Source organism: Homalodisca vitripennis, chromosome 4, assembly GCF_021130785.1.
Source record: "Homalodisca vitripennis isolate AUS2020 chromosome 4, UT_GWSS_2.1, whole genome shotgun sequence".
NCBI classification, from domain to species: Eukaryota; Metazoa; Arthropoda; class Insecta; order Hemiptera; family Cicadellidae; genus Homalodisca; species Homalodisca vitripennis.
Window position 1 is genome coordinate 114,694,822 of NC_060210.1, and position 13,031 is coordinate 114,707,852.

General features: G+C 32.6%; 1 protein-coding gene across 2 annotated transcripts in view; it reads right to left on the bottom strand.

The window, feature by feature from the left end:
• Positions 1-85: 85 nt before the first annotated feature.
• Positions 86-13,031, bottom strand: part of LOC124359962 (activated Cdc42 kinase-like) — an 80,590-nt gene continuing 67,644 nt past the window's right edge. Inside the window, exons 17-22 of one of the 2 annotated variants that reach the window (XM_046813159.1) lie at positions 12,116-12,297; positions 10,283-10,413; positions 8,510-8,659; positions 6,433-6,562; positions 5,301-5,529; positions 86-3,796 (exon numbers count right to left, since the gene is read on the bottom strand). In XM_046813159.1, the coding sequence (XP_046669115.1) occupies positions 3,578-3,796; positions 5,301-5,529; positions 6,433-6,562; positions 8,510-8,659; positions 10,283-10,413; positions 12,116-12,297 (1,041 nt within the window). In that variant the 3' untranslated portion in view covers positions 86-3,577. Of the gene's footprint in view, positions 3,797-5,300; positions 5,530-6,432; positions 6,563-8,509; positions 8,660-10,282; positions 10,414-12,115; positions 12,827-13,031 lie in introns of those variants that run through there. The other variant, XM_046813158.1, reaches the window with a different exon arrangement.

Here is a 13,031-nt window from a genome sequence, read left to right on the forward strand (position 1 = left end):
CCCCCCCACCCCCCCCCCCCCCCACCCCCCCCCCCCCCCACCCCCCCCCCCCCCCACCAGTGACTTTGGTAATAAACAACTCTAATTATTTACATCTGTTTATTTATTTAACCTCATGCACTGAACACAAGTGACAAATAGGAACACATTTCACATCACATCCAAAAGTATTAAAATATAATTTCAATAAATAATATAAAAATATTTTATAAAAATGTTTTTGAAAAGCCAGTACATTTTTGGTACAGACTGGTCTTGGTTCGTTTCGATTACAAAAGCTAGACTAGACCTTTGACACTTACGAGGTATAAACCTCGGGCCACTTCCGTTACCCGACCTCAGCTCATACAATACAATCTTAGTTAACTCAAATAATCTAATTGCATTGCTGATTCAATAAATGCATGATAATTAACTATAGCTAACTATTAGAAATAAATAAGCGGTTTTGAGAAATTTATTATGTACGGTACATTTTTTTACAATTTTTGGTAGGTTAAATCTTTTAAAATTTACGGTTAGTTCATTAATTACTTAAGTTCTATAAATATTAATTTTCAAGGAGAAATAATACATTTATAGTGGAATTTGAAAGTAAAATATACTTACACCACATTATATGAACATGACTAAAATTATGAAACAGAAACGTAAGTAACATATTACAGGACTTTATATTTTTACGTACTACAACTGAAAATGGGAAATTATGTTATGACAATGAACTGCAATATCCTATCACCAAGTAGAAAAAGCACCGATCCCCGTTAAGGCTAGCCTCCGACCTTAGATCCATTACAAACAGCAGAAACAAGAAACTTAATCTAAAACTAGTTTATAATTTTCTTAAGTGATTCAGTAGTTAATCAATTTCCGTACAATTTTATACATTTCCAAACTTGAGCTGATTTTGTTATATATAAAATCGTTATGGCATATTTTTCTTAAATGCCTAATATACAAAACGTTAATCCACATGGTGTTTTTCCTTAATCTAACATTTATAAGAAAATTTAGAATTTCACATTAATACATATTTAACTTAATCAATGGTTTAGATTTCTCTTATGCCTAATTTATTTTAAAAGCTTATAAAACAAATTAATGTTAATTTCTACACAAAATGTCACTCAAATATATCTACAAATCGATTATATTTGACTCTGCGTTAAAGTTAAATTTATACTAAGCGAACCAATAATTATTACATGCTCTACTACTGAACACAAATCTATGTAATACTAATAATCTAGTTGGGAAATACACAGATATAACACTGTATAAGAATTTAACATTATTAAATGCACACAAATAGTACGAGCAGGCACAATATTGTGTAAAAAACATTAAAAGAGCACAAAAACAAGTTATACAATAGTTTAATATACAATTTATGTTCACAATATTTTTTTTCCATTTTTCAATTTGCAACAATGTTTTGCTGTAACAATCTTCCACTTAGTAACAATAATTATTTAAAAAATTACTATAAATGTCTTATAAAAATCCATACGGTATTTTCAGTGCAGGCTTGTGTACTATGAATTTTAAAATGTGCATAAATTTTATAAATTAAACAAAAGTGACTTTTTCATTTAGTTTTGCATCAGACAATCTTATATATAGTCGATGAGCTTACATCAATACAGGCACACTTTCCTATGGGTCTTACTAAAATATAATAATAATAATATCAGAAACGTTATAAATTATGTCTGGCTACAGAGTAAATTAGGTTTTTGCGTTATAAATCTTATATACAAAAATAATATCTACACAATATGTACACTGTTATAAAAGAAATGCAACATTTCACACAGATCACAAAATGAAAAGAGAGCGTAATATAGAAAACAACGTAAGTACTTACAGCCCAAACAATATTAACGTACTAGTAGGTAGGTAGGTAGGAGTAAAGCTTACATATTAAATATATTAATAGGAATTATAACTTTCACATAAACTAATAAGACGTATAAATATAAAAAATAAAAATTACATGCAAATACAATTTAATTATTAAGACTTGTAAACGACCACCTATTAATATTTATGCTTAATTTAATACTATTATTTGATAATAAAAATTTAAGAACTATTATGATTTCAACTTGACATTACAAATAAATTATTTAAAATACAGTACAGTCACAGTTTCCAAACTTGCCGAATTTGACAGACATTCCATTTTATTCTGCATGGAACAGTGATACCACTATCTTACGTTAAAGGCCGAAAAAAAAAACTAAGTTTAAATATATATATTTATAGAAATGTAATTAAAAATACAATGCAATAATTTACCATGTATATTTTACAGTAAAATGTGCATTAATAAAACAAAAATGAGGTAGAAAATGCTCTGTGTGATTCGATGATTCTCTCCATACGCTTGAATTTTAGAAGCTATTTCGATCATGCTAAAACTAACATTTTCATCCTTCTGTCTCTACAAAAGTTCAGATACTTAAGTAATTAGTCAAGTCGCTTGCATCACAAAATGGTGATGAGGTAGATTTCAACCGTATGTGCCGTATTATTATGAGGTAGGTTTAAAGTTACTTCAAAGTACAAAGTTTCACAATGAGAAAGTCACCGTTTCGTATTTCTAAATCATGACCAAAAATAACAAAGACAAAGATAAAGAACAACATATTTTAGATCCAAAAATGTAAAACAATGTGTGTACTACTGTATAGCCTTTATCTATATTTTTCATAAAACAAAATTTTATATTTTACATTAAGATTTTAATTATTACCATCTCACATTTACTTATCTTAAGACTATCCACTCAGTTCGGATACATGCGGCTGTACTGTAATGATACTGATGCAATAATGCACATAGAAGATAAAAGAGGTAAATTACAAATATTTGCTGTATCAGAATATATTTCATGGTATTAAAAGTATAATTTCAATTTACAGCCACTAAACCTCACAACCCTGTCTTATTTTTGAGCACAACCTCAGCAACAGCCGCACTAGCGGGGTCTCTTATTCTTCCTTACCTGAGCATGGTCTCTAGTGCAACTCTACTACAAGAGGTTTGGTTGGAAACTGTCTTACGACACTTTCTGAAAAAATTTAAAAGTTTTGTTCAAACTTTTATAAATATTGTGATGCAAAAAGACGGATTTTTGATTATTTGTAATATCTAAGCACATGTTTTCTTGAAAACAGTAGTTTAAACATATAATCACTGTAGTTTTGTTAATTAAAAACAATTTTTTAGTTTAAAAAATAATTGTCTTTAGTACTTTACTCAACACATTTTTCTAATTACCTAAACAGTTTGAATCCCTATTTTTTTCTCTAAAACAGATCAAAACTGAAATTATACTTTTTACATAACAGAGTATTTGTGTGAAAGACGTTTTGTTCTGCACATGAAAGTCAAGTAAAAATTATCCATTATATTCGGTACAAAATTTGCAATTATAAAAGGTTACAATGTAGAATTCTAACGTAATCATCAAACTCTGAAACAATAATCTTATTTTCTCAGCAAACAACGTGTTCTCACTCATAATTTTCAATCTAGATCCGTACAGTAACAAGTGTGTACGCTGGAGTCAGACCTGCGTGACGTCGTCCTGTGGCGCAAGGGTAGCCAGCAACATTCCTGCGGCGCGCGCTACTTCCCACCCTGAGTCGTACAGAGCCGTCAGCTTGGCTACACTGTCAGCACACAGTTCGGGGGGCAGTAGCGCGTCCAGACGACACAGTTTGATGGCACGATGTACGTCCCAGTCCGTGGCGTTGAGTGCAGCCAGCCTGCTCTCCTCCGATACCTGTGGACACATTTAGACCTCTATGTAAGAGATAAACTGCGAAATGCACCATTGCTGTTGCAGTTCGATAGAAGTATCCTAAATGATGAAGTTGTGGGATATACTAGCGGTATTCAATCTTCTGTACATCTTCCGTTCATAGCAAGCAATTGTTCATGTACTTGCAGTAAAGGTTAGTTACAGTGTCACTGTTTTCCTAAGTATGAATATACTAGAAATATATTTAACTAAAACAAAAAAGGTTCCAAAAATTAAATATGGCAACATTTTAGTGAAGAGTTGTTGCTGTTCTTGCAACACTGTAACAACCAGAAATCCCAAAATCGTTAAATTACAATTTTTGTGAGTATCAACAAAAACTGTAATTGTATAGTTACAACACTGAAATGTTAGAAACTTTCTTTGTAAAATACTGCACAAAAACTTTGAAACGAGTTAAGTGGATTTCCAAAATATATTCTTTGACTGCTATTAGTAGTTGAAATTGTACAGAATAGTCTGTTTGGCAATTTACAACAAGAAATAAATTGCTTTTACATAAAATTTTATACAAATATAAAATCTGATACAAAAACTACATGATTGTAGTTATATCCTTATACAATATCCTTATCTTTTAACGATTTGATAAATGTTAAAATATTGTTACTAAACCCCCTTGATCATTATTTACTGAAATGCGATCATTATTTACTGATATGCGCAGTTATAATAAATATAAAAATTTAAAAATCTTGTAAAAAATAACATAGATATTTAAACAACCAGGATGTGATGATACAGCCAGTCAACAAAGATGAATAGGTTGACCTATTTTCTGTTCATAATTAAATTTGCATTCAGCTTTAGTTTTATATATATACAACTCCACTTGAATATTTGAAACTGATGTGTACTTTCTATTTTTAACTAAATCAAATACTGGGTTTTTAAATCAATCCAAAACTTTAGTACCTATTCTCCTATAATTATTTGTCACTGTTGCACTATTTCAAATAAACTTTATTTTGTTAATATATTTTTCTAAATCTGAATAATTACTGTGTATTAAATAAAGAAGTGTTTAGAAAAATTTCAGCAATACACATTCATTCATTTGTTGTATTATATTTGACAGCAACGAAACAAGAAAGCAAAAAAAAAATTTAAACAAACAGCACAAAAAATCAAACAATCATGGTATAAAACTTAATCAATCCTGGACCAAAAACAGCAGTGCTCAAAGCAATAATGAATCTTGACTCGTAATGAATGATCAAGGCACAAAAAGAACAATGTCCAAAGCAAAACTACTTTGACTTAAAATGAACTGCTGCATAAAGACACAGCATTAATTATTATGGCACAACCAACAATGCAACTTTTCAATGTTATAGATGATAGCAAAACCAGTAACCGAAGCACAAAATCCTTTGATTTTCAGTTTGTATTTCTTGCTGAAAATAATGAAGAACCAACAAATCATTATAAAAAATACATCGTCAAAGCAGCATTTGTAACTCACTTTACTGCCGAGCACCTTGCCCATAATGCGTACTTCATCACTGTTCACCCCACTGCTCTTGCCTCGGGTACGCCGCGTATTGGGGCCATCACATGCAAACTCCAGCAGGTCCTCGCAGCTAACATGTTCACGGAGGCCACGCCCTTCACCCTCTCCCTCCATCGCGTCCAGGGCCTCCAGCTCGCACGCGATTCTATCCTCGAAACTATCCGGTTCCTGCTTAGAACCCCTGCAGAACACATGCACATCAGTCAGTTAACTTTTACGGACAAAAAGTGATAGTTTCGGTTAATAATAAAACTGACTCATAAAACCTCTTTCAAAAACATACAATGCAGTTTACATGTGTTTCATAGAGTGCACTTCTGTATACAAGATCAGGGAAATAATATAAAATACTAATAATGAAAAAATTAAAGTTAAAGGCAGGACAAACGTAGCCAGGAAATGCAAGTAAAGACATAATGATTCAGAACATGTAAGAACAAGGAGAATGAGATGGATTGGAAACATCATTAAGAGGAGAGCAATGTTCACTTTTAAAAGAAAATATGACTTTTGAAAGATGTACAGTTCTTTTTTAGTGGATAACAATACCAGCAAACACATAAAAACACTTCCAAGCAAGCGTTGGGAGACTACGGATATTTCATCTAATTGCGTAAAAGTCTGTACTGAATAGAACACACACGTTGGTAAGTGTTTTTCCCTCTCCTCCAATAATGCAAACAAACGAGGTTAGAATATTCTTCTGGGCTATGTAGGACTTTTCGTAAACTACATGTTTAATTATTCTGAAACACAAAAATAGTGTGGAAATGGTCAAATAACTAATTCAGCATTTAAACACGCTATTTACTTGCATCTCATTTCATCTCAATCAACTTACAATTCAATCAGTAACTCGTCACACAAATTTTCCCTTTATAATTGTATTACTTTGTAAACTACATTTTATAGTGTCCACAATCAACTATAATTTTACAAAATGACTACTGTATAAATTGTTCCACTGATTTGCACCAGCAGTTTGTTAACATTTGGGAACAATCAGCTCATGTACCGTACATAGTTTGAGCTTGTAAACTAAAACTGTAGAGACAAATTTAAATAGGGCAGTTTGCCAACTCACATGTCCGGGAGTGTCCTGGGCAGTGGGAGGGGTGTGGGGGTAGGTCTCCCCTCCCCCTCACTGTCAGCCTCCTCCTCTCCTGCCATATGGTCCGATGACGGCTCATCCTCCAACCCAAGGTATGTGGGCTCTACAGGGTACATCATACTATCACAACTACAGCACTAGATTAGAGACTACCAAAAAATGAATTTGAAAGACAGGAGTCTATTCTGCATAAACATGTCATGTTCTGCATTCTGCACGTGATGTCAAAACCAGTATCCCTAAGTAAACTCTAGCCGTAGGCTTTAAAATACTTCAAAAATTTCAAAATGTTGTTATTCTTAAACAAATTTTTAGACCTGAAATATTATTTTATGTAAATTAAAGAAATACATCCTTATTACATATTGAGATAAAACAGTTAAAGGATTATTTTATATTTTTAAAATGATACAAATATAGTTCTTAGTATGAAATAGAAAATACAAATCACTTCAATAATATATTGCTTTTTCACGTTAAATTAATGTCTTATTGAACCCTCTCTCGAACTATTACTATAAATCACAATTCTGTGTAGCCAGAAGTCCAATCATCAAGAGTTCCCATGATGTGCTTTACCATCTCTCTAGTTTGTGCTGTCATCATGTACCAGTATTTTGAACTTCTAATGCAAATAATATATAAGTTGTGATTTTGTCCGAGTTTACTCAACGTTTTGCCTTGTGTTGCCAACTATGAGTAATATATAACATTAAATATATCACATTAAGTGTAACAATGTAATTACTGAAATTATTTACAACTTCCTACGACTAACGTTTATTAAAGACGTTATTTTCATAGTTTTACCACTAGATTGCTTGTTGCGTTTGCGTACTATGAAGAAGGCAAGTAAAAATTAAAGTTTGCATGATAGTGTAGTGAGATTAAGTATCTAAGTAGTGCTATGATTTGTACATAATAGAGTTAAACAACATTCATACTCCTCCGGTCTCAGTTCTGTTATCTAGGCAAACTTTGAGCCAAGGGTTAACTTATTATACACGGTTTTCACCAAATACAAAAAGGCAGTAAATCCTCTGTTATCAGGTAATGTGGAAATATTCAACTCTTCCCGAAACTTGGAGATACACTGCACAGCAAATCAATTGAAATCGTACATTATTATCTGTCATTTGTCATGTGTCTTTAGAAAAGCAATAAGTTCTTCTTTTTAATGCATTTTGTTCTCCAATTCTGAAAACTGTGGTCTGGAATATTTGTATTATTTGTCAACGCTATTATAATAGTTTAAAAAATTATAATTTAAAAAACAAAATGTGACTATTCATTTTTAAAATAAAATTGTAAATTTAACAATCATAAAACAGAATGTTGGTAATTAATATACTGGACCAATGACTAATAAATAGGTTATTTATTTTCTTTGAATATGTTTTCACTGATGGACTGAACATGCTCACCAAACGTCAACCTGCCCAGCGGCCATCACACTATTTTTATAGTTGTATGCAACATATTTATACTGATTTGGAATAACAACTTATCAGTCCATTCTTTGTTTGAAGTTTGTTTTTGACGATGGAAGGATTGTGACGGAAACAGGATTTATTTATTTGTTTATTTTAACCTAGATTTTAATTATGTGTTAGGTTAGTTATTTGCCTGAAGAAGAATGAGATTGCAGCTCTTAAAATGTAACATAACTGATTTTTTTGTATCACTGAACAACCCTGTTTTTTCACTATCATTGTAATGGCAAAGATTATGCTCTAAGGGGATTGAATCACTGAAAATAAAATAAAACGTTAAAAAAAAACTCTTTTAATAAACTTCGAAGAATTAAATTTTATTTTTATTGTGGGGTTCAAGAACTAGCTGAGCCTAACGCAACCTTGTTTTAATTAAAACCTAAGTTCTTATTTATTTAATCATAGTAATTATTTAAAAGCATAATACTGAAAACTAAAGTTCAACTAATGCTGGTAGTTTTCATCTGATTTCAGTACACTTAAAATTACTCAGCAGGGAATAAGCTGATCAGTTTTGACTAACTTATCCTAAGCTAACTACAACTTGTCATAAGTACCTTGCGTGTGCGTGTTGAGACGTGCCAGGGTGCGAGTGGCGTGGCCAGGGATGATGAGAGGGTGTTTGCGCTGATGTCTGGGCTTGGCGGTGGCAGGAGGCCTGTTCCTGTCTCTAGGTGGCAGTGGCACTGGGTTACCTGATCCAGAGCCTACACACACATGGAGAAGGTTTATCAGAGAAAAATATTAAAAAGAACCATAGTCTGAATCATAACCCAAGAATAGAATTAGTTTCATTGATAAGATATAACTTTGTAGTCACACATTTTCTGTATATATATTATATGAAAATATTAAAAATAAATAGGTTATATTTCTTTACTCTCTCTTTTTTATTTGCAAGAAAACCAATATATGCCGGCATTAAAGTTCTCACCACCTAACTCAAGATCTCAGGGAAGAAACTGGTGCTACGTTAAAGAAGAAACTGAAGAATCTCCTAATGGACAATCCAATTTACTCTATGGATGATTTTTTTCAAATCACCTGGACTTAATGTTATACATTTTATTGTGAATTTTATACAACATAATTTTGTACATATGACACTATTCCATTTCTTGAAGACATTGTTAATAAAGAATATTCTGATATAGAAAGTTTTTTAGAACTAATATTTTCTTAATTTAAACAAAAATGTATTTGCACAGACCAATTTTACACATAGGTCCATTTTCATGTGACTGTAAATGAGCACCTGAACACCATGTAAAACTTATAGCAGTGATATCACATGATATTTGTCAAAGGATCTGAATTTTTTTATAGTGTAATGTGACTAAGAAGTGATAAAACTATTTAGCCCAAACCAAAATAAAGATTTTCAAAAGTGAAAGTTTTAATTGTCCTACAACAGTGTTAATTCTATTTCGGGTGAAATAAGCATGGCTGAGTGATAAAATCATGCTCTGTTTAAAAAAAATTCTAAACCAGATGTGACGAATTAAGAGACTTGTTAGAGTAAGAATTTTCTGGTTTCAATCCCCCTCTAGAATTATTTAGCGATCCTAGGCTCCTGATATTGGCAGTGTTCCTTTTGTAGTGAGAAAATTCTGTAAAAAATTGAAAGTACTACAAAACCCCATTGGTTCCAAAGAAGTAAATCTAGCAAAACACTTCAAAGCAAATATTGCTGAATTGATCTGTTCAAAGAAATTTACCCCCTTGGTTTGTCAAGTCCCTCGAGGTGCTTTGAGGGAACGCCTGGCTCATGCACTGAAACTCATGTGGAACCATTGAGTTCCAAACCAAAACTCTTGAGGAGGCAAATATTTTTCACCTTGCATAAACAGATTACAATACTCAGACTAAAGCTGACACTACGTTGCTTTATGTTCACTTAGGACAAGAAGCTTGAGAAGTAATTGAACCTTTGGACAGAATGGGTAAGGGTAAGTTTGACTGAAGGAACTACTTCTTGTCAAGGTCGTTTGAGTGGTGATAGCGGGCACTACTCAATCATGACATCTTGAAAAAAAGGGAAGGCCAGGTCAGTTCCAACTTATTTCAGTAGAGAACAGTACTCCCTCATATTTAGGCTACCATCAGCCTTTGACACTAAGGGAGTCCGCTCACTCCAACAGTCATCCTCCGCAGTAAACTAGACTTATTGATAAACTCTTTTACCCCAATATCTTGATACTTTTAGTAATGTGCTGCTCCTGAACATCCATGCGGTCAATCTTGCTGTACCCACGGTATTTCAACGGAAGATATAAACCATCCAAAACTGAATCCTCCTGAGGACTGACAGTAAGTCATCTGTTACCTACCTTCTCTTTTGACAGAGCTACAATCATCATCAGTATCGGTGTCAGGTCTGGCACTGCTGGCAGCAGCTGAGACCGGAACTGTGCTATTCTCTGCTAGAGCCTGGTGCTGGTGCGGCAGAGTGTTGCTGTTCCTGCACCACATACACTCGTACAATAATACAATAACACATTTCTTTAAACAAACAATTAATTTCCAAGTTACATGGTTTTCAAATATGGTTTACAAACCAATGCTACGGTTAAATAGATGAATTTATTACACATTTACAATGATGATTACTCAATCAAAAATGTAAAGTGCTGAATGTCACTGCAGTTCAGATTAAATTCTAAAGCAATTTCTCAATTGAATAATTTTTTCTAGCGTTCTATTTTATAACACTGAAAAAAAAAAAACTGCTAGAGTGGCATGAAATTTCTAAAATCTCCTAAATTATACTAGGTTATTAACATTATAGTTTAAATGGAAGTTTATTAAGAAAATTAATATTATCAATTAGTAAAAATTAACTGTACATATATGTGGATGGGATGATTTGGCATTCTGTTCTGTACTTGTTTTTGGTATGTCCCTTATTAGTTTACATCTGATTCCTACATTTAAAAAATTTCAAAAATACATGAGAGGAAATATTTTAAACTTGAAATCTTTTGAAACCAAATTTCTGATTGATTTTGTCTATCTGATTGTACTGGATTCAAATGAAAACTTATTCTTAAAATTCATTTCTGACAATTTAATAATATATTTAAGTATGAATTAAGCTTCCTTAAAATAATATCACCTCACACGAGAAAAGAATAATACACAATTGACACATTTTGCTGTACTAGTATTATAGTAATGATTGTTTCCAACTCGACAAACTAAGAATTTAAGTTATTTGAAATTATAAAAGCTACTTCTACCACTTTAAAGTACTATACAGTCAAAGTACTGAAAATGGAGTACACTGTACATTTAGGAGCATTAAATAAATTGCAGTTGACACTAATATTTGACTTTGTAGATGATTTGTTCGATTTGTACAGTTCATTAGCTGTAAATCATTTTCCTCAGTCAGTAACTGTATCACATTAAAATTTAACATTGCTGCTCTCACTAATTAAGCAGTGTTATTTTAATGATTTAATAAAACCAACAATATAAATATTGTCTTAGACAAATATGTGCACCTGAAAGGCAGTATGAAAAGTAGGTACAGAATAAGAAATTGCAAAAAGCCAAGAGCTGAGCCCTGAGCAACCCCCTTATTTGACAGAAATAGAATTAGAGATAAAACTACCATGGCTGAGTGTAACCTTTTGCACTTGATTCAAAATATTGGACAACAGCCACTCACATATGTGATTATTTCATTCACATGAGTTATAACTTGTCATAAAGTTTTGCAAACTGAATACAAGAAAATGTTTTTGAAATACCAACAAATACTGAAACTAAATTTTGTTTGAACTGATTAACAAAAATAGATTAAATTGTTAAAGCCAGTTTGATGAACCCACATTCGGTTGGAACAAAGAATGTGTTGCTTGTCAACAAGTTTTAAGACAATATGTTAGTTTATTATTTTTTTAAATTTGGGTAAACTATTACGAACAAGTTTATTGTTTGAAATTTAAATTTTAGGACTTTTATTTGTTGTTATATACTTGTTTGACACATGATACACAGTAAAATGTGTCAAGCAGGCTGTATGGAATGCTATTTTATGTACCAGTGATGTTTAACAGATAAAATAAATCTAGTATCTTTCTACCACAGATGTGCACAACAGTATTAAACAATCAGAGAACATGCTTGGCTAATAGTGCTAATCTTAATATAGCTACCTTGCAGCTAAGTCAGAAGACTGTCGTTGTGCAGGGTTGGGCAGCGTGGCAAAATTCTTGTTACCGCGCACCCTGGGGCGAACGAATGGCACGGAACGCAGCATACGCAGAGGGTTGGTGTCCTGTGCGGGCTGCTCAACCAGCACATTGTACGCAGCTTGAGCCTCGGGCGTAACACACTCCTGTATGGAGGGGGATGAAAGGGAGGGGAGGGGGGACAACTCAACATAAAATCACTACATCACACAAACTAACACTAGCAACTAAAAATAAGGAAAAGTGTTAACATGCGGCAAATAGGATACCTATAGTAGAAATCTTGCATGCAACGATATTATAGAAAATCATGCAAAATAGAAATACCAATAAAGTACAGATGTATAGTAAAAAATATTCCTAAATTCTCACACAGGCATCGCGTAATAAAAGTAGAAACATACCAACTCTACAAACTAACTAGCCGAACTATCAAGAATAGACTAGATCGTAATACTTGACATTGGTCTCCTGTATGTGTGTGCTTAAATCCCCGAGTATGTACACCTAACCTAACCTAAGTGTTGTGTCTGTACCATTCCCAGAGACAAGAGGTGCCTGATATATAGGTTGCCGTTAGTAGAAGATAACACAAGAGTGGAACACGGCAAAAGGCGAGAACGGAAGCAAAAAAAAGCGATCAACAACGGGTTTGGCGAAGACTGGTTAGTGGGACTGTGCAAAGGAGGACAGAGAAATACAAGTTATTGTCAATTAACTGCATAATACATAATCGTAAAGCTAAGCTGTGCTAAAAATACCTTATACTATAATGCTGATGTAGTTTTATATAAGAAAATTATTTCAACTTTTATTCTCAAAGAAAATATTTAATTTATAAAAGTTTAAAATTTTAACATGGTCATTTTGCAGTCATTAG